General features: G+C 37.0%; 1 protein-coding gene across 1 annotated transcript; it reads left to right on the top strand.

Annotated features, from left to right (window-relative positions):
- Positions 1-1,069: 1,069 nt before the first annotated feature.
- USP53 (ubiquitin specific peptidase 53) lies at positions 1,070-20,464 on the top strand (the record flags this gene model as incomplete). Its single annotated transcript, XM_010154004.1, has 14 exons — positions 1,070-1,204; positions 2,567-2,680; positions 2,767-2,849; positions 3,165-3,270; positions 4,062-4,208; positions 4,720-4,869; positions 5,358-5,529; positions 6,466-6,615; positions 7,484-7,627; positions 7,891-8,620; positions 10,780-10,824; positions 12,023-12,096; positions 18,574-18,673; positions 19,480-20,464. Coding segments are annotated over 14 exons (3,135 nt in total), but the record flags the coding sequence as incomplete, so codon positions are not given.
- Between the last annotated feature and the right edge of the window lie 1,745 nt (positions 20,465-22,209).

Raw genomic sequence — 22,209 nt, forward strand, 5'->3', positions numbered from 1 at the left:
TAGTCTATGATTTTTGATATGAGAGGGAAATTTAAATGCTTGACAGACACACTGGAATGCATTATGGTTAAAACTACTTTCTGCTAGCACTGAAACTTTGCTTATCTGTTGCATCTTTACCTTCTGTCCAACAGGCTTTTTTAACCATAGGAGGCCTGTGTGAAGAATGAATATCGTTATTTATATTTTACATGGCTTCTCCTGATTTGTCTTTGTTCTCTTCATTTTTCTCAAAAGTTTGCCTTAGAATTCTAGACAGTGGAATGCACCCTTTAGTATCTGCAAAAGTTTTCTCAATCGTTTAATAGCTTTTAAGTTTCGGTTCTTTCAAAATTGACCTCTCTTATTTGCTAAATCATGAGGTCACTTGCGTACCTATCTGCCAGAAAGAAAAGTAGTAGCCAATTATTTCTTCTGGGAAATAAAGAAGAAAAATCAAGTGCAGTTTATTGTCATGTTCTGGAACTGTAGTTATTGACCTCATGTATTGTGTGCACTGGCTCAGCAGAGAGCTGATTTAATAGCAGGGATTATCAGCATTCTATCTTATTTATGTGAGTGTTTTACATAGCCATAATTTTAATAGATATACTCCTGTCTGAAGTAGTAATGTAAATGTTACATTATTTAATGAATGATGGGTGTTAAACTAACCTGAGTGATATTACGTCATGCCTTAAGATATTCACACCATGTAAAAATTAGATATGTATGTATGAACTGCTATTCCAGTGGCCAAATTAAAAAAGGCTGCATAATTACAGACCAGGGCTTGTGCTGCTTCTGGGAGCTGAAGTCAATTACTTGCATTTTTGTACATGTCTGTGTTGTTTTTCTGCTGGATCAAAGTTCAGTTTTGTAGCATTACTTCTTATACTGGAATGAGTAGCAGAACACAGAATGTAAGTAACTTTTAAGAGAAAACAGTAATTTCTAAAGTTGCATAGATCTATGAACATTTTATATATTTGCTGTTTTATGCATGCTGCATAGGAACTGATGTATTTGTCTAGAACTACAGGGTCTAGTCAAGTGGCAAATGAAGCTAAGGAATCATATTTCTTCCTAGGCAATATTTTCACAATTTCAACACAGTCGAGAAAAAGCACTTCCATCAGATAATATGAGACATGCCCTGGCAGAAAGTTTTAAGGATGAACAGCGTTTCCAGCTTGGATTCATGGATGATGCAGCAGAATGCTTTGTGAGTATTCTTTGTGATAGTTGAGTAGAATTACACTAGTTTTGTGGAAGCCCTGTTGTAGCTGCAGGCACACAGGGTGGGATACAAGTGACAGAATACTGCTGACCTTCTTTATGCTGGTTTAGGGGAACAGACACAGGGAGTAAGTGTTTGGTAATGTGGGCTGGAGTAATCTTGCGTTTGCTCCGTACTTTCTTCCCCAAGTCTGTAGCTCAGGCAGAGGGATATGTGAAACATAGTTACTGCACGAGGTGGTGAGGATGATGAACTCCAAATCACTCCTAGAAGTTTTATTGGATGGAGAGGAGGATTATCTTCTTGGGAGAAGAGTCATCTGTGGATTTGAATGTGTAGCCTGTTATAACTTTCTCTCATCAGCTATTGAAATTTGTTCATTACAACTATCCTGATCATTACTGAAGTCTTCTGCAGGAGAGATTTCCATGTTCTTATCCAAGAGTAATCAAATACTTGAAGATCTTGCCTCTTGCTGCAATTAATTTCTACTTTTATGAAGTGTCTCACTGAAAAACATGGCTGTTACTGTGGCCATGAAAGTTGACTCAAGATCGGTAGAACACTGGAACATTTTCACGTACATGAGAAAATCCAGCGGAGAACTCATGAAAGTGGCTGTTTGAGATCTTGCAGTCAGGTTAATGGATTGCAGTCATGAAAGAGAATGTCTCATTAGTGCTTCATCTAATCAAAATGCATTTGCAGTCCTGAAGTAATCATCTGTCTGAATGACTTACCTGAACAGATTCACTTCTTCTCATTACCTCTCATATTTATGGCAAAAGAGGAAAAATGGCCTTGCTCATTCAGGGGCCAAACTGATGAAAATCATAGTACTTTTTTTCTTTCTTCCTTTTAAGATTAAAAATTGAAACTTGGGATGGGATCAGGCGTGTGCTGTTTGTGAGCTTTTTCCATGCTTCTGTCAACGGTACTTGTGTTGGTGCATGCATGAAAAATGATCGGATTAATGCGCAGAGAAAAATGTAGAAGTGTGAAGAGCTGAGATGGAGGCCTAATCCAAAAATATTTCAGTCTATGCAGTGACATTGGTATCATGTCCTGCTGTAAGAACAGCTTTTTAATTTTTTTTCTTGAAGATTCACTTCCTTCAAAGGAGCATGTGCTCTGGAAGAACACTTGGGTAGCTATTGTCTAATGCTGTTTTGTTAACGCCTGGAAACCTGGACGTGAAGAAAGGTCTCATCCACTAGGTTGTGAACAGGGACAGAATTAAGAGCGCGTTAAACTTGTAGGTGGAGTAGTTGGAGTATTAAACTGTAATGTTGCTTATATTCTGACTTCATCAGTTCAGTTTATATTTACATTATTATTTCGATTTAGGAAAATATCCTTGAGAGGATTCATTTTCACCTAGTGCCAAACAGTGAAACAGATATGTGCACTTCCAAATCCTGCATTTCTCATCAGAAGTTTGCTATGACACTGTACGAACAGGTCAGACTTTTATTTGATTGCTGTAACAAATAATTTGTTTCCACTCTCCTGAGTAAATAAAAACAAAAGCCTTTTTACTTTTCCAGTGCGTATGTCGCAGTTGTGGAGCATCGTCAGACCCGTTGCCTTTTACGGAATTTGTACGTTATATTTCTACCACAGCCCTATGGTAAGAGCTTTTATTCTTGTATCTCATTTTTCTGTAACTCCCTTCTACTGATAAGCAAAGCATGCCAGAGAAATGCTGTAAGTGTTAAAAATGAACATGTATTCTTTTGTAAAAACGTGTGTTTGAGATACTGTCCTAAAGTAATGTTTGGATTTCAAAAGCTAGATGTAGAGAGCGCTTGACAAAAGGTATGTATTGCTACTCTTACCTGTATCTTTTGCTTTTAGTCATAAGATGTAGGTAATTTAGATTTGACTGAAATCTGTTTACTCTAAAGATGGGAGATCCACAGTTATTTCCATTTATTTTGTACAGTAATGAAGTAGAAAGAATGATGGAGAGGCATGAACGTCTCAAGCCAGAAATGTTTGCAGAATTGCTGCAGGCAGCAAATACTACCGATGACTACAGAAAGTGTCCTGTAAGTAAACAAAGGTGTTGCATTACCTTAAGATACAAGGGAGAACTTCGTAGGATATTAAATCAGGTTAACGTATTCCCCTAAAAGCAAGTCTACCTGTGGCCACTTCAGCACAGTCCAGCTTAGGGTAAAAAAGCCCTTAAATTTATATTTTATTGCTCCAGTTATAGATAAACATGGTATTGTAGGTGCAAGGGGCCTGTTCAGAGGGTCAGCTTATTAGGTCCATGTTTTGTTCTTCATGTCGAATGTAGAGCTATAGGTGGTTTTGCTTAGTTGGAACAGGTTTTTTTTCTGACTGAAGCTGCTTTAACTTGTATACGCTGACAGCTTGACAGCATTGTCTTCTTTTGGAATAATTTTGTGTTTCTATTGACAAAAACAGTCTCTCTTAGTTTGTTCGACTTAATTCCATTCTTCCTTAAATGGTTCTGTGTAAATACTGTTAACTGAGAAGCGATAGAAAAGTACACAGCAAATACAGACCTAGGTTTAAATAATGAAATGGAGGGGGAAACGAAAGAGAAAATGTGATGGTGACTTGAATGTTCTCAGACTTCTGTTGGAAGGTGGTGCTTTGATGCAGAAGTTTAACTGTAGTCTTGATCAGAATGTTTTTATGACGAAGACTTTTAAATTGTTAGAAACAAACACCAGAATGAAATTTGAGAACTAAAGAAGTTGCAGGGGTTTTTTTGTTGTACTATTTCTTGTCTAGTAACTCCGCTTTGGACTTCCACTTTTTAAACTTCTTTGTTTTCCCTCCATCACGGTTTTTTTCCTTTTTCTAGAGTAACTGTGGTCAAAAAATAAAAATTCGTCGTGTTCTTATGAATTGTCCTGAGATTGTCACAATCGGTTTAGTCTGGGATTCAGAACATTCTGACCTGACAGAAGAGGTTATGCGGAATCTGGCCACGCAACTTTATCTTCCTGGGGTATCTGACCTAAAATACACTATTTGCTTTCTTGAGAATGTCATTTAACATGTATTTTATGTATATGTAAACATATAATAAATATGTATGTATAGATACGTAGTTTTTTTAAAAAGCACAGTCTAACTTCAAAGTTTGTCTGCTTTTACCATTCTTTGTAATGTGCTACATGATGCAGTTTGTGAGAGGCAAAAATCCCATCAGAAGCATTGGTCTTGTGCTTAAGTACAAAGTAGGTAAAATCCGCGTTGAAAATGTATGAGTATCTTGTTTGATTTGAAAGTTGTGGGATTATTCCAGAGCACTATTGTTTTACTATACCTTTTAGCCTTTATTTTTTGCATAGTTGAAACAGACCTAGTAAGTGCAAATATTATTGTTTATACTCATGAAAAATTGTATAATGCAATGGGATATTTAGTACCAATTGCCTTGGTGAAATGCCAGTAGTAGGTCTGGAAATTGAGGCTAAATGTTTTACACATTTTAAAGAATATATCCATTTTTACAGCTGTTTTATAGGGTTACAGATGAAAATGCCAAAAATAGCGAGCTTTTCCTTGTGGGAATGATTTGCTACACAAGCCGACATTACTGTGCCTTTGCCTTTCACACCAAGAGTTGCAAATGGGTGCTGTTTGATGATGCTAATGTAAAAGAGGTAAGTATTGTTTTTACTGCTGCTGAATTTAGTATCTTTACTTTTCTAGAATGCATTCTTCTGACACCAAACTTGTTTCAAGTCAAACAAATGTCTTCGTTTTAATAAACTTTTAGTTTTGTAAATCAGTTCTCACAAATGATTTTTAGAATTGACATCACTAGTTTACAGTTTTGCCTTCCAAATGCCAAATGTTTCAGAATGTTAATGCGCTTTTCTGCTATTGAATTTGTAGTACTTTTAATGAAAAAGAAGACCTAATGACTGGCAGCTGTATTGATAGTGTTGATGATTGTTAGCCCACTAATACTGGTTCTAGCTTTTTGCTGCAGTTTACATAAAACCACGTGCCAGAATGTTGCATCTTAATGCACCTTTGGAATTAGGCACTTCGTACCTGTGGCTTAGTAAATTATGCTTTCCATACTTGGATCCCATGTAGTTCATAAAGTTTTGGGGTTTGTTTTGTGGGTTTGTTTTTATCTTAGATCGGAACAAAATGGAAAGATGTGGTATCCAGATGCATTCGATGTCACTTTCAGCCGTTGTTGCTATTTTATGCTAACCCAGATGGCACGGCGGTATCTCCAGAAGATGCTCCAAAGCAGATTATTCACTGGTCTCAATGCAAAGCAGCAGGAGGAAATGGGGAAGACTTGGGTAATTAAGATACTTTCTTTTTTTTTAATAACAATAACAACTACATGTCTGAAGTAGGGATTATAAAGGAGAAAGTAGTGGATTAGCTGCTTTGTTCTTAAATAGTTTTATCTAAAGGATCTAAAAAGAAGAGAGATTAGTGTATATATTCAATATTAGAGCTGTTTGTTTTGTCTGGTAAGGGAATACAAACTGAGACTCATGGATAATGGGGAAAAATTTCTATTGTAAATAGTTCATAACTACATGATTTCAGTAACTTTAGAAGAAAATCGTAGTATATCTGTATATGTGAATGTTCTTATGTGTGTATTGATACATTTAAAGTATTTTTTTTAAATGCTATAAAAAGATACTTTACTAAGTAAAACTTCATAAAAATATGGAGATGTATTTGGAGCATGTTTGTTCGTATATGTATACACACACAGCACAATTCGGAACTTCGGGAAAATCAGGAGGAGCTGCAGGAAACTTCTTTTCTCCAAGATTTGTATATTATAGGCTTCAGTATGTAAGAATCCAGTCTTTTGCCTCTGTAGCTGGTACTGCTGTCATGGTGGTTGTGGTTTGGTTTTTTGTTTTAACATTAAACATAGTGTACAAGAAAATATAAGGGCAATTGAATTTGACATGTTCCCCTTCGCATGGTGAGTAGCAATAGGACATAGACTGCTTCAGGGAAGAGAGAATTGAGGATGCTATGCTACTAGTCTACCACTATAAATATGGCAGTATATAAATACTGCAGAACCTTACTTGCCTAGCATATTGAAATAGGGTGTGGGGTTTATGAGGGTTTTTCTTTTTTTTGTGTGTGAGAGGTTCTCTTTTTTTAATCAGCAATTAAAAAGCTTTCTTAATTTTTACTTCAGATATTGGAAATTTTAAATTAGGGTGCCTTTAACTTCTAAAGATACATATCTAATTTGATAGGATTTGAAAAGCATTCTGCTCCTAAATCAGACCAGATAAAAGAGAATGGAATTGGAGACCTCAGTATTCAAAGGAATAATAAAAAACTTCAGCCGGACAATTCAGCATTCAGTCGAAGCCATATTCAAGCCAGTGGTGGTAGAGGACCAGGTATGTATTCCGCACTACCACATCTGAAAAAAACACAAACATATCTTATTATGAAATATTTCAGTTGATAGCATTTCAGGTATGTGCTAACCACTGAACTAGAACTATTTCTAAAGGAAGAATTCCATCATTGACTCGAATGAATCTTCGAATAACAATGTTTAAGTGATATCTGCCATGGGATGTGAACTTTTCTGAAGAACTGTAACTGCAAAATTTTTTTTATTACCCCTCTTTATTCTTGCACTAAAGAGATTCTTGAGGTCTTGATCCATTTCTCAAACATCGTCATGCTTTCCAATCATATTATTGGTTAAAAGGCACATTAGAAACTTGAAGCTGATTGATCTTTCTCCTTTGTCTTTATTGCTGAATTCCTAGAATTTTAAAACTGAGAATGCTAAGTTTGGTAATTTTTTTGATGGAGTGATGACTCAATGGTCAACATTTACCTTTTCAAAAATAGAAGGATTTGTTTTCATAAACAGTGACTCCACTGTTTACTTAAAGTAAACCTTCTCATTTAGACAAGATTAAACTTTAGATTCATTTTTCCAGTGTAATTCATAAAATCTGGTGTAAATAAGTATATGCTTTGAAAATGGCTTAAACATTCAATTTTAGTTGAGGTGTTTCTAAGACATGCATGACATAATTGTGCTTTGATTACTTTCCTTAGCTCCATTTAGTGGACTCCTTGGAGATACTTGTATATTTGTATCTGTACTATACGTCTGGCTTTCTTAATCTCTGTTAGATAATTAATTAGTCTTTAAGTAGTACTAGCTGTTACGGTACATACATTTATTAGTGTGCTTTGATGAATGACGTTTTAGTAATGGTCTTTGACAAAAAGTATCTGTTGCAGCTAAGTTGGGGTGCAGCGATCAAAAGGACAGGCTGAAGGACATATCCAGAGAGTGTGCTCAGAAAGCTGCCGATATGAAGATCTTCTCATCTTTACGAAAAGATGCAGACAGAGGACCAAGAAAAGAGTCTGTGAGACAAAGAGGTACATCTTAAGAATATGACCAGAGAATCAATGGATTAAATGGGTTAAATAGCTTTTGGCATTCATACCTGCTGTGCAGGTATTTTCCCCTGTTAAGACAACACACTAAGATAAGAGTTTCCCAGTTTTCAGTATTTTGAAATATGTACTGAATTTGTTGAGAACAGAGTAAGAAACAGAAGTACTGTAACAATATCAGTTAAATCTTAATGGGAAATTTAATGGAGTGATGTGTTTTGTTTTGTTCTGTTTTTTCTTACAAGATTTGATTGGGGAAGATCGTTCCAACGTTAAGTCGGGGTCTCCTCCAGTTGCTAATGGGCTTAGACACTGTGCTGATCAACGCATATACCGCAGCCAGGGAAGAGGCTCCTATAAGCATGACAATGCACCTCACCAAGCAAAGCTTTCTATGCAGGTGCTTGGATCAAATAAAACGGAAGCTTTTCCTACTGGAGAGAAACCAGTAATCAGGACCCGGACTGACGGTGTCACTGGCTACGACACAGACACTAGTCAAGACTCGAGGGACAAAGGAAGTATCAGCAGCAGAAGCAGAAGTAAAGGTTGGAAACCTATGCGAGAGACACTAAATGTAGACAGCATTTTCAGCGAGACTGAGAAAAAACAGCATAGCCCGAAGCACAAGGCAAATCTGAACAGTAAATCCAAGCATGAAAAGGAGCGAAGCTTTAACCATTGGCCGAAAGAGCACCAAATCCAGAAAGGTTTAATGACTATATATGAAGATGAAACAAAACAGGATACAGGAAGTCGAAGTTCACTGGATTCGGAGGGAAAAGGGAATGCTGATAAAAGCAAAGGATTTACAGAGAGAAAAATCCATGGTGATAACTGGCAGATTCAGAGGACAGAATCTGGGTATGAAAGCAGTGATCATATCAGCAACGGCTCTGCAAATCCGGACTCGCCTGTTATTGAAGGAAGCAATCCTTCAGATGTCAAGAATGTTAAAGAAAGTGCTTCCTGCAGGTAATGCTAATGCTCTTAGAACTTGCATAGGTGGTACAAAAAGTAAGTTGCTCTAATGCCCATGTGGTTTTCAAAAAAAAAAAAAAGCACCTAAAAAAACCCCAAGAAAATATGCTTTGGAACTTCATACGGTTGAGGTCAGGTGTGTAGAAAGCTAGCAACCTATCTACATATAAGGGTGCAGACAGTTAAGTGTTAAGTTTACCTGCACTCTAAGGTTGCAATTCTGGTTCTGTTTGGAAGGCACTGAGCCACGATATTAGGGCGCTGAGCCAGAACTGCTAAGCCCTGCTGAGGGGGGTGTGTGTTAATTTGAAATAATTGCTACACTTCTTTAGTTACAAGATTTTTAGGCTGTGGGTAGGTTGCCATCTGCAATGGCGTACAAGTGTCTATATAAATCATTCTGTAACAGTTGTACAGACAGGCCCCTGACAAGGAGATGGGAATGGCAGTAGGTGAGCCTCTGTACTGTGACTAGTCATTGTTCTGAAATTCTGTTTTCTAGAACACCTCAGATATAGATCGATCACTTGATAATTTAAAAGAAATCTTTGCTGAAAAGTGTAAAATTACTAAAACTGGCTAAAAATATGGTTAGTAGCTGAATTTAATAAAATTTACTAAGAATTGGTGCATGCTAGTAACATGTATGTTGCCCAGAGACACTGTGGAGCCTATGTCTATGGGGATACTCATAACCCACTGGACATGGTCCTGTGCAGCTTGCTGTAGTTGACCCTGCACAAGATGATCTGAAGAGGTCCCTTCCAACTTAAGTGATTGTGTGGTGCTGTGGAATATAAAATTATCAACCTTCCACATGCATTTTTCTGTGTTGTGTGTCTTCAACTGTACATGGAACGTAATTTCTACTAGAACCCATACATTCTTCTTCCGAATCTTGTTTATAAAATGGAAGAGCACAGTTGTGAGACAAGCCTAGTCACAAATGATTGCTAGATTTGAGCAAAGTTTTGGACATCTATATCAATGAAAAGTTATTTTACGGGGGAAGAGAATAGCAAATACCAGGAAATGAAAAGGCTCTGACTTTCTAAGCAGAGATGAAAAATTTAAAAATTTATTTCAGAGGGTATTGTAGCAAGTTAACAAAACAAATTATTTTATTTAAAACATACAAAATACAGCTTCGTTATGGATTGAAGTGTCTTTGATTTTTTTGGAACTACAAGAAGGCAAAATCAGTTACTTGCTGAGTTCTTAGTTTCCTAGGGAATTATTTTATTTCACATATACAAGTGTAAATAAGGACATAAAAATGGCCGTGCCAGGATAGAGCCAAAGGCTCATCTAACATGCATTCAGCCTATACAGGTAGCAGTTGCTCATGAAAGAGGACAGCAGGTAGAGTGGTATTTTGTAAGCGTATGCTTTTGGCCTGTTGTATTTGGCTGCTTTATGGACTTTCTGAACTGGACACTGACGTTCATTTCCCATTTAAAAAAAACATTATTTTACCCTATGCTTTTATTTATTCCCTTATATTTCTCCTTACCTCCTGCCTTACCTCTCCCAGCAAACTGTACAAAACCCCCTTATACAAAAACTTATGAGCTTTTTATTGGATGATTATATAAATACATATAAAGCTGGTCCAAGACGTGTTTCTACTTTCAGTCTTCACAGTTGCCTTGAACAGTGATTTCTACAGTTCTAACCATGCCTCATTTTTAAGCGTGCCCAAGAGGTAATGGGATGCCAAATGCTGTATGTCTCAGAGAGAATATGATAAATTTAAAACGACATAGTTCATGAAGAATCTACTTACACTGTTGTTTAAACATTTGTCAAATAAAGAAAAAACCTCATGCTTTATCAAAATACAAATGACTTCTTGGGACTTTCAGAAGGATTACATATGGCCGGTATTTAGAATATACTGGCAATTCCCACTAGTTCCCTTCTAACTGTCCAGACTTTGTCTCATAAAAACAAAGAAATACAAATTAATTATTTGAAAGTTCTTTTAGAAGGTGGAAAACTTACTTAGTGTTCTCTTTGCTGCTAGGTTCATTCTCCATTCTTCCTGTTGCTTTGAGTACCTTTCTTGTTTTCCTGCCCTTTCAATAACAAAAGGAATTTGTTTTAATTGAAAATTGTTACTGTGTATCTTCTTCCCTGCTTTACTCTTGGAGCAAGAAGGAATTTGCACTGTGTTTGTCAGCTCCCTGTCAGGATTGGTAAAGCATGCTTTTTGCTTCCCTAAACCATCAAGATCTTCTAAATCTGCTGCTGATTTCCACCCCCCACCCCCCCCATTCTTGGGTTTGCTGCTGTAATCTTGCAGTTTTCCTCCAGTTTGAGAAAAGGTGTTTAAGTGGAAATCCATATGAATGAAAGGCCAAGTGCAATCACAGCTTAAAAGAAAGATGTTGGTTGTCACGAGAAAGTGTTAATGAATAGCAAAGTGTCAGACTAGGAAAATGGACAAGATAAAATACTAGCTAACAGATTACATGTACTTAAGATATTGATACTGACGTGATTTTTTTTCTTTTTCTTTTTTTTTTTTTCATTTTTAGAAAACTTACGCTTGTCATTGTCAAATGCTGATACATGTTTAACTTTGAAATATCCAGGGTGTAAACCATTAACACTGAAAAATGTGTTTGTTTCAGATATGGGTGATACTGATGGTAAACTGGAAACTTTATAGTAGCATATGGATAGTATTCTTTTGCTGCAATTAAGTGGCAATTTCAGGTAAAACCTTCAAATAAATTTAACTTAGTCACCAGTGCTATCTGTTCCATTTGGATCTCACTGCAGAAAACAGGTATTCAGAACTGTCAGGCCTTCTTGGTGATCTTGGTTAATAAGCGCTTTTTGAAATTTTTACAAAATTATGTAGTTGACACTGAGAAAAAGTGCAATTGGTAGTTCTTTCTCACAGGTGACACTTCATTTTTCTGTTACTGATTACCCTGGGGGAACCAGCTGTATTTATTAAATAGGCTGATGTGATATTAGGATCAAGAAAACCTGCTTTTTGTGTGCTGCGTATTAGGTATCCTGCTCTTGTACTCTAGAGTAAAACAGGGATGAGTGGGCATCCAATCTCCAGAACAAATTGGGAACACCAGCCTCTCAAACTGTATATTTTTTTTGTCTGTCCGTATTAAAGGATTCAAGTCATCCTAAATTTCTCTTCATCAGCACAGCCTGTCGTGTGTGGGAGCTGCACTGGAGGTATTAAAGGGCCACCCCTACTATCGTATGTATCTTTAAGTGTGTGTGTTAGTAAAAGACGTGACGATGATGATAAGAATCAGATTCACATAGGCAAAGTTTTATTATTGTGCGCACTCAAGGCAATAAAGCTTGTGATCATACATCAATAGTTTAAGCCTACAAATTACATGTATGCTTCCTTTACAGTGAACAGAACTTGCCAACCAAAAAAGCTGACAATGTTTTACATTCAGTATCCCAGCAGAACAGGAACTTTTATGGTAAGAACTTTAACTTCTATGTTTTGAAAACTTCTTATTCTTTATATTTTAGATGTACCAAAGTTTTAATACTAATTTACAAATATCACACAGGAGATGATGAGAAATCTGACTATCTTTTTTGTATTTTATACTTTTGCATAAGTTAAATGAAACATCCAGTATAATTCACTTTCGCTGGCTTTAATCAGTGCTTTCTTTTTAATCCAAGGAAATGATTAAATGTAAATCTCTATTTCTGTTTTTTATATTCAGCACTGAGAACATATTTCTCAGTTTAATGGTTTAGTTTGGGTTTTTTAGCAACTGTGCATGTTTCTTCCCTGCTGCCTGCCTGCCCCCACTCCCAAAAAAAACCCACCACCACCCCACACCCCTCCACACCCTACCCCCCAAAAAAAAGCACCACTAAAAAAACCTCCACACAAACCACCACGGTAATTTTGTTCACTCCCTGTGTTTTCCCCAAAAGCGTTTTCATGAGCTTTCTTGGTATATACTAAGAAGAAATTTTTAAGAATGTCTGGGTGGACTGTGTTACCATTTGTTTTCCTTCAAGATATGAAGCAATATCAGGAAGAAACACTTGTAATAAGGAAATCTACTTCCTGTTACATACTAATATGTCTGCTGAGTTTTTATAAAGTTGATAAATGCCTTGGCATATAAATATTACAGGTCAGCATGAGGCCAGCCAAAATGATTGTCTACTGTTGCTGGAACAATGGAATGGTGCTTGTACAAAGAGATGCAATAAATATTAGGCCACTTCCCGAGGAAATGTTTGATTTTTATAGATATCATACTTCTTTTCAAGTAATGTATAGTATACTTTCTTCTGAGACTTAAATTGGGGGGCAGGGTAGGTTGCCAGACCACTTTTATCTTTTCTGTCATCATTCCATTGTAGACAGAGAATTAATTTGGAGTTGGTTTATTTTGACAACAACAAAAAAAAAAAAACCCAAATTGATGTTGCATGGAATACAATAATCTGATTTTGCATGACATTTATTTTGCTTTAGTTCTGCACTATACTGTATTTATCATACCAGTGGGAAAAACCACACTTGGATAGCAAAAAGAAAAAAAAACAAGCAAACAAAAAACCCAGTGAAAAATACATAAAGGAGTCCATTCCATTTCATTGGAATGAAGAATAGTTGGGTTTGAACAATGTTTGAGCTTAGTAATGAGTATTCTCCTGAGATGACCAAGGACTATACCTAAATATACTTAAAGCTTTCAACATGCATCATACATTTTCTTTAAAAGTGTAGTGATTCCAGGTGATCCTTAGAGTTATCACAAAGTACTGATGGCAAGGTCCCATCTATTCAGTTATTCTGATTCAGTAACTAACTTTTCAATGGCTTCGTAATAAAAACGTACGTATTAAATAAAATAGAGTTCTCACGTGTGTGCATGTTGTGGAAAATAATACTTCTAATGGAAGTGATTAATGGACTGAAGAGATACATGTGAAATGATCAAATTCTTCAGGTATGTGTGGTTAAAGGTTTCTTTGGAGTCAGTGTTTTGTTTGTCTATGAAGTGTGTCAGGACACCCTCAGCAAGGACAATAGCGGTCATTTACCGGTATTACCTTCTGTTATATCTCTGCATATTATGAACCAGACAAGAATTGGTATGTAAATACAAATGGACTGCTAAAAAATAGTACTTTAAGAAAGAAATGCCCAGTCCTTTCTGAGAGAGGAATGGAATGTAAGAAATCTTTATTAGCCTTTCATGGCAACTTGAAAAACTATCTCTGGGTGGGTTTTTTGTGTGGAAAACTTTTTATGGAAATAATGTTGGATTTCTAATTATGCCTACCCTTTGTATAACTGTACTTCACGAGTTCCTCATTTTTAACGGGGCCTGAATAAGGCTGCTGTTCAGCAGCTGAGGAATTCTGTCCCTGCCTTACAAAAATAAACTTATTGTTAGGGCATTATAAAGATAGTAACATTGGATCACGCAGTGGTTATGCAGATCAGATGGCTGCTTCTTTGGATGGTAGTAGCAGTAGATAACTGTAGAGCTGAAGCAAATGTCCCACAACCCCAATCTGTAATTTGTGTGATCAAATTTTGTCAGGAAAACATGGATATTAAAAAACATGGTTATTAAGTAAGCAGATATAGTACCCTTGATTTATATTAATTAGTTAGCGTTTATAAAGTGTGAAGTTGATGGACTGTGGAGGAGATTTTTTTGTTGTTGTTGTTTAGAAAGAACATGTGACATGAACAGTGTGAGGGCAAAATTTCCAGCCTCACTTTCTTCAAGGTGAAGAAAGATCACTGTAATTCTTTGAAGTTGAAAAGGGCTATAGAATTTTTGTATGGATTTTCAGAGCAGTCCGTGTGCTAGCTACTGATAAGCAATCATTAAGGCGTTTTAGTGGCTTCCATGACAGTTCTCCCTGATTCCTAAGGTACAGATGTCATAATGAAATTGCTACTCCTGACAGTTTCAATAAAAGGCATTACGACTGGGAGGGTAAAGAGGGGAAAAAAATATTAAATCCCAGAGCCCTGATTTCTGAATTTCTCCCCACCCCAAGCTCAGAGCAGTTCATTCTTGAACGCACTTGTCAGTAGAATGAGCACTGTGATTAAAATTGGCCACGTGCTTGATGGCCTCCTATTACAAGATGCAGTGCTAAAAACTGCCCATTCAGTGATCTCAAAGGATGCAATTGGAATCAATGCCTTATATTAATAATTGTTTCCCTTTGAAAATAAATGTGAATCATTGTTTGTAGTATTACAAATCCAGAGGTTTTCCCATTAGTTCAGCTCAATAGCATGAGACAACTCCAACTGAAATCTAGAATCGCTGTGAAGCTCTGGTGAGTATTTAAAGAAGAATCCAAATTGCCATTGTTTGTTTGTTACTTCAGAAAACCCCACAAATAAACCATATTCTGAAAAAGAAAAGTCCATATTCTTATCAAAACCATACATTTACAGTAACAGTTTAAAATATGCAGCTATACTTCAGAAGGATCTAGTTGTTTACCCTTAAGGTGCAGTCAGTGTATATGACTGTTGTGTTTGAAGAACTGAGTAGTGAATTAAACCAAGCAGCTATTTAATTTACTTAACATGAAACAAATAAATGCTTTTCTGGAGTGTCTTTAATGATAGAATAAAGATTTTTATTAAAAACAAACAAACAAAAACCAGCAAACAAACAAAAAAACCACTGAACTTTCAAGATTTCCAAATATAGTCAAGCAGCCCATGTAAAGCACCCTCCTATCTGCAATTCACTTTAATAAAGTGAGAAATTTGCAATTTAAAATAGAAGATGCAAATGTTCAGGATTGGGTTTTAAAACAAATACCAGATAAACTTTTTGAGGTGGGCAGATCAGAGTGAAGAGAGGGTAGTAGTTGGTGTTCTTTGTCAACTGTTGCTTCACTTCAGAACTTATTTCAATTGCCACACACATGCAACTATGCACACACACACACACCCCCCTCCAAAAAAAACAACGGTAGAACTTTATTTTCATTTATTCCAGATGTTTAGTCAGGGGAAAAAAAATCCACTGAACAATATATGAGTAGTTTGCAACTAAATGTTGCTCCAAAAGGACAGTTTCTTGAATGTAAGGATTATTTTTCTTCTGAAGATAGTCACTAGTTTTAAAAATAATGTTCTATTTTGGACAAATTAAAACATGTTAACCTTCTTGACTGAGATTTTGTTGTTGTTCCATATCTCCAGAGCTTCCCATATGTTCACCTGTCACTTCACCTGAATACAGAAAAATGTCTGGGTTCAGAGAGAGGAATTTGCCACAGTACTTGTTACAAAAAGGGTTACACCTTGGTGTTTCATTGGCAACGTTAAAAAACAAACAAACAAATCACCCCACAAACCACTAAAAAAAAAAAGAAAAGAAAAACCAAGACATTGAATTTAATGTGAGGATTTGGGTTTTTTGGGGGTTGTTTGTTTTGGTTTTTTCCCCAGAAATAGGCTTTGCAGATTTTGACAGACGTTCTGTATGTTCAAACGGAGATTAGAGGAGAACTTGCCTGTCCTACCTGTTGGCTATAGAATTAGTGTTAATCTTTTGAAAGTCTAGATTGGCTATTCAGAGGTGAACACAGATGTTCATAAATCTTAGAAGCAGACTGACGTACGTCAGAGAAGAGTTACATTTCATGTATTGGTACGCTTCTCATGACCCATTGATAAGGATGTCAGACTTCAGCTGAGCACTATGCTTGTGTGTCCCATATTTAGGTTTTCAAAGAACGTAGAGCCAAAATTCCCAATCGCGCCTGCCTCTGGTTTTTAACCATGCATGGATAGCCTGTCAGCAGAAGAGAAAATAACACATCTATTTTTAAGTTAGCTGGAATTCTGCAGGCACAAACCACCTGGTATTGCTGAGTGGCCTTGGCTGAATGTGTGCTCTGGTCATGCCAAGAAAACAGCTTATTAACCTTTGCTGCCGCCTCCTGACCGATCCGTGAGGCAGCCTCTCAGAAGGGCTGAACGTGCTACATTCCTTAGGAGTTTGGCTTTGAGTAAAAATTAAAAAATTAAAACCTGTAACCTTCACGTCGGGTGGTTTAGGGAATTAAAGAGCACGTGTACGGGGGATTTAATTGCAATTTGTTAGTAGACATGCTCGTGTGTAAAAGTCGATAGGTTGAAAGACTGAAGGTTAAAACCACTAGCTTCAGACACAGTTAATCTAGCATGTTATTTAACTGATTCATTCCTAGGACTGCATCCAGATGTTGGGACTGAGATTAAATACTGACTTGGAATTATGTACAGGAAACAATGTGTCAGAGCCTGTGCCTTTTTTTAGTAGAGTGATTTACAGTTCATTAAAATCCGTAGCAGAACGAAGTGTTTTCTGTTTGCAGTATTACCTCAGTGTGTGATAGCACTGATGCCATGGGCCTCTGGAGCAGTTTTGAACTTTTTCAGGTTAATTACTTGTCATTTGCCAGTGTCACACAGGCTCATTCAGGAACATTTTCCCATAAGTATCTTCTCAGGTTATGGTATTGTTATTAATGCCAGAATAGCAAGGTTTTTGATTTTTCTTTTTTAAATTTGAGGCTCAAAGGAAAGCCATATATGGGGGCTTTGTCTCTTGTGCTGTATGTCGGTTTAGCCTCTACAACCCATGTTCTTGGTGAAGGATTTAAGTGTTGTTAGTCTTTCATCAATTAAAGATAGGGCAGATCAAAAGATACCTCAAAACAAGTATCACCCAACAGCATCGTCCCAAGTTTTTACTTCAGTTCTTTTCTGTTGTTGGGTTTTCGACTCAATATGTTTACGAGTCAAAAGTTCCAAGACTTTATTTAAACTTGGGGAAATAACAAGTGACTTAAAAAGTATGTTGTCTTGGTTAAGATTACATCATTTAAGAAGAGATAACAAAATTTTATTATCTTTTGTTGATGAAAGTATGGAACAGACTATGTTAGTCTAATTACTGTCTACTGAACACAAGATTATTCCACCAGAAATCAGGCAGTGTATGCTGACTTTTCTTGAATTTCGTTCTTGTTTCTCTAAAATAGGCATAGTAGTTATATGAATCTAGTCTATACATACACAAAATAAGACTTGCTTTGAATGGCTTCAGAGCAGGTGACATTACAATGGGCCAATCGTTGCCTTAGGGAGACGTCTTACATCTCTCCAAACAAATAGACCCTTGCTTGTCACTGGCCAAGAGTGTCGACATGGATACTTCAATGCTTCCTTCATTTACTGTTAACTAGGAGCTGCATTGTACAAAACTTGTGGGGGTTTTAGAGAATGATTCTTTGCCTGTGAATAAAAGGAGCTCCTAGAGTGTGAGTGTAGTGGTGGCCCAGGCACTCTCATGTTGTGTGTGTAGGGCACATGACTGAGAGTGCTCTGTCTGCTCAGCATCTCTATGAACTGTACAGTTTGTCAGAGACTTTAATCTGTGTCAAAGAATGCATAATGCATTTCTTTAAAAAATAAATTACATACAAACAACAACAGAATGGAGCACACACACCCTCCCCGATCCCTACAGTATTCATTCCGTTGAATTATTATTACATTATGTGAAAGTTCAGAAATCATAGTAGGTTTTAGGTTGTAATTTAAATTACCTTAGATGTTTGAATAAACATGCTTTTATAATAGCACATTTTCAAAAGCACCTTTTTAATTATGATCTTTAAAGCATGTCTATAGGACTTCAAAATTGTGGTAATTACCTATTTTTCTGGTAACATTAAAAAAAAAAAAAATTTCCTCCAGATTATTTTGGGTGAATGTAAGATCTGACCTTCTGTGACAGATTGTCTTCAAAATAATCATTTTGATCAATGAAAAATCTTGGAAATAATTAATTGTCCTTTCGTGTTGTTTTGTTACCTTTGAGGAATTACAGAGAAGAAATTAGGCTCTATCTGCTTATTTTGAAATATTTTTTTTCTAGCCCCAGACCTGAGGAAAGAACAGCTCAATTCAGAAATTAACTACAGACCTCATGTTAATTTCCCGACAGAATTACATTTGCAGGTGCCCAGCCCTCCAGTAAAGAGGTAACTACTACTGGCATTGATTTACTGTGTAATAGTTTAAGAAATACTGAAATCTGTTATGTGATACTAATCAATATTAAGCATACAACAGTTTAGGTATTGAATATTTTTTACAATGTGTTTTGTATTTTATGTAACTAATAGGGCTAAATGCTCGCTGTCCTTAATGTTTATGCTGTTAGTGGAACCAAATAGCTTACAATGGTTTAAACCATCTTACCAGAGCAAAGGGTTTTAATAGTTTTCTGTTTATATACTAGAACAGGCAGCAATTAATCAATTTGTGGTTAGCAGAATAATCCCATAAAGTTTTGAAAAGTTTGGCTGGAAGGGGAGGGAAAAGTAACTTCTGTTTAGAAGCTGCTGCTATATATCTGTTGTTTCTAATTTGAACTGTAAGTGCTCAGTACCTCCTAAAATCAACAATCTAAATAGAAATTTAGCACCCAGAAGTAACATATTTGAAAAGTGGATGTATCCGACTGAGTCACAGGGAAGCTTAGAAGAGAGCAGAGGTCATGTTTGACATAGTCCTACATGTTGAAGGAATTTGTCTTACCTTACAGATACTCAATCTCTTGTAGAAATCTTTCAGGGAACTTTACATTTCAAATGGAAGAAGCCTTGGACTGATTTCATACATCTTTTAATCAAATGGCTGTATGTCAAGCAGATCCCAGTTCTGTAGTCAGTTTGAATATTTAAGTGGTGTTAGCAAGGCTGTCTTTGAAAAAAATCCTTGCGTTATTTGATCTTTTTCGCATGTTTTTATGGATACTTATACCCTGTGTGGTTTTGTGTTTTAGAGTTGAAATGCCCGAGACCAATAGGAAGCCTTTCCCATCATCAGCTCTACAGCCAGTTCTCAAAGACATTGTGAAGTCAGAAAGTAGGAACAAGGCAAACGAACAAAATTCTTCAGAGTGGCTTAATCCAGACAGGTTTGAGAAGATGAATGTGTCGGTGTATTGTGTTGATGGGGTATCCCACCCCTATACAGAAAATGTCTGTGGAAGGAAGCTGATCAGCAGTGACTTTCACTCCTCTTCCCAGCCGCAGTCTCATCATGCAAGAACGTTTGGTCCCAAGGTGGGGCTGTCGCCTTGCGTGCCACAGAACCCGTCAGAAAGGCCGGTGGTGGTCCCCGCTCCCGGTGAGCATGCTGGGTACCCCCTCCGAAGGGCAGATGCTCTTTGGGTGCCTGAAGCAGTGTACCAGAATCTTCCTCCCCCTTTACCGCCGAAGAAATATGCTCTGAATTCCTTGCCAGGGACAGAAAGTAACTCCGCAGCTGATGTAAAATCGATGGAAGCGTTGCAAAATAATCCATTAAGGCAATCAGGTACACCTTTAAAATCTGCATCAGAAGCAAGTGTATTTACAAAAGAGCAAAGGCTTAAGGAGCCGTATCAAGGGAATGAAATGTTTGTTCATAAACCGGAATCTCCACCTCGCTTATTGGTTAATGATTTTTGGACTGTGTCGGAAAGCTTTCTGAAGAAAGGATCTCGTCATACCGGACCAAGTGCTGGCTGTGTGGATGGAAGTGATAGTGTGTCCCTGACAACTTATTTTTCAGTAGATAGTTGTATGACTGACACATACAGGATGAAGTATCATCAGAGACCCAAGCTGTATTTTACAGACAGTGGAAGCTTTCACAAAGAAAAGCATCCTCCGTCAGTGGAAGCAGAACTGAGTGCTACATACCATGCTGCTCTTGAGCCCAGGCATCCCACATCCGAGCAAAGGTACAAGGCAAATGTAGAAGGCATACACTGCAGTAGATAGTCTTAGAAACCAACAGAAAATCTGCATCTGACTTTGGCATTTCATGTGGTCTGGAAGTGGGCGCAAACCTTGAATCTCTGTGTGTCATAACTAGGTACCCACTTGACTGTACTTTGCTTAGGAGTTACGACTGTTTAAATGAATATGCAAATAGAGGTGAACGGAGGAAGAGGTGCTAAACTTCTGGTTCTTTGATTTGTTACTCTGGTTGCCTTAATGCTTACCTCTGTTACTCAGCTTGTCTTTTACAGATTATATTAAAAACGGTCCCTTTGGCTGTATGCATCTTACAGCAGTGGGATCAACTAGATGTTACTAATTTTGTAAGAAGATTTAATTAGTTGTGGCTTAAAAAGTGTTCCTTCGGACACTGATCACTACACACTTAGACTAACAAAAGGGATATACATATTACCACATATAATACAGTAAATGTAGTTACAATAGAGCAGTATTTGTCCTGATAGGTAGCAGGAGGTGACATGGGTTTTTTTTCAGCTGACTTGTCCGAAAGTCTGTGCTTTCACAAACCTTCAAGTGTCTTTTAATACAAGTTTACCCAGAGAATTTCTAACTTTCTATTTGTTGAAAAGCCTTAATAATAACAATTCTTTACAAACAGTTCCGGTTTGCAAGTGTTAGGTAAGATTTTCAAAGGGAATTCAAGTGAACCGCAGTAATCGACTGTCCTATTAATGCACCTGCTCTATGTTAGCATACGTTTTTAAACACATCAGAGTTGTTCACCCTATAAGCTATATCCTTTAACTTATTAAAATTAAATTTAACCACATAAGCTACAAATACAGCAGAATAGAATGGTAATTTTAAAATGTAGAGTTATCATGCAGGTATGAAAGATTAATTTTGTAAGGTTGTAGATGTATTTACTACTTACGTTCAGTTCTGATTTGTTGTACAACTGCACGCAGTCTGTGCTGCTATTGAACTCCCTATCTCTCTTCAGCTTTGAGCAATGTTTAATGGGGATCAGATGTGATTTTACTGAGAATGTGTTTTCCTATTTGGAGCAGTCCTACACACAGATACGTTCCGTGTGAGCGGATCAGGCTGACAGAATCCACAGCCATTCAGGCTGCAGTGGCTGAGTGGGCATGAAAAGAAGAGGTTCCTCTCTTTCTGTGCCCTGCAGTTTTGGCAGCTCTGGCATTTGTCTTTTGTTAACCTGACTTACTTATTTCAGTAACAAAGTGGAGGATTTATTTAGCTTTTATTTGGTTAGCTAAATCAGGGCACAGAACTATCTAGTGAGCGCTGAGGTGAAAAGAAGGGCGGAGAGGATTTTGCCCTTATGGCAGCCCTGTGTATTTGAAATGACCTGCTGTGTCGTGTGGTGTCAGGCAGGGGCTGAGGGTTCTGTTTCAGTCTGAACGGTAACACTGAACCATATGTAATTCGGATTGTGTCAGGCTTTGCTGACATTCATTCTAAAAGGCTCAATTTTGCCATTATTCATATTAGCGTTAACTTGGGTGCTGCTGCTTAGATCTAAACATCAATGCCTTTCACTTATGAAAATAATGCAAGAAGGTTAAATATGCATAATAAACACTCTTGCTTATATTTGCACTTATTCAGAAAGGCTTTTTTAATTTTATAAACCTTATGTGAGTTTTAGTGCTTCAGCCAAAAGTTGGCAGTTGTTTAGCATGATTATCCAAGGTATACACTTAAACACTAGTTTCAATTATTCTCTGTCAAGGTGAATTTTTTTTAAACTACAT

The sequence above is a fragment of the Eurypyga helias genome, unplaced genomic scaffold (assembly GCF_000690775.1).
Source record: "Eurypyga helias isolate BGI_N326 unplaced genomic scaffold, ASM69077v1 scaffold17786, whole genome shotgun sequence".
Lineage (NCBI taxonomy): Eukaryota > Metazoa > Chordata > Aves > Eurypygiformes > Eurypygidae > Eurypyga > Eurypyga helias.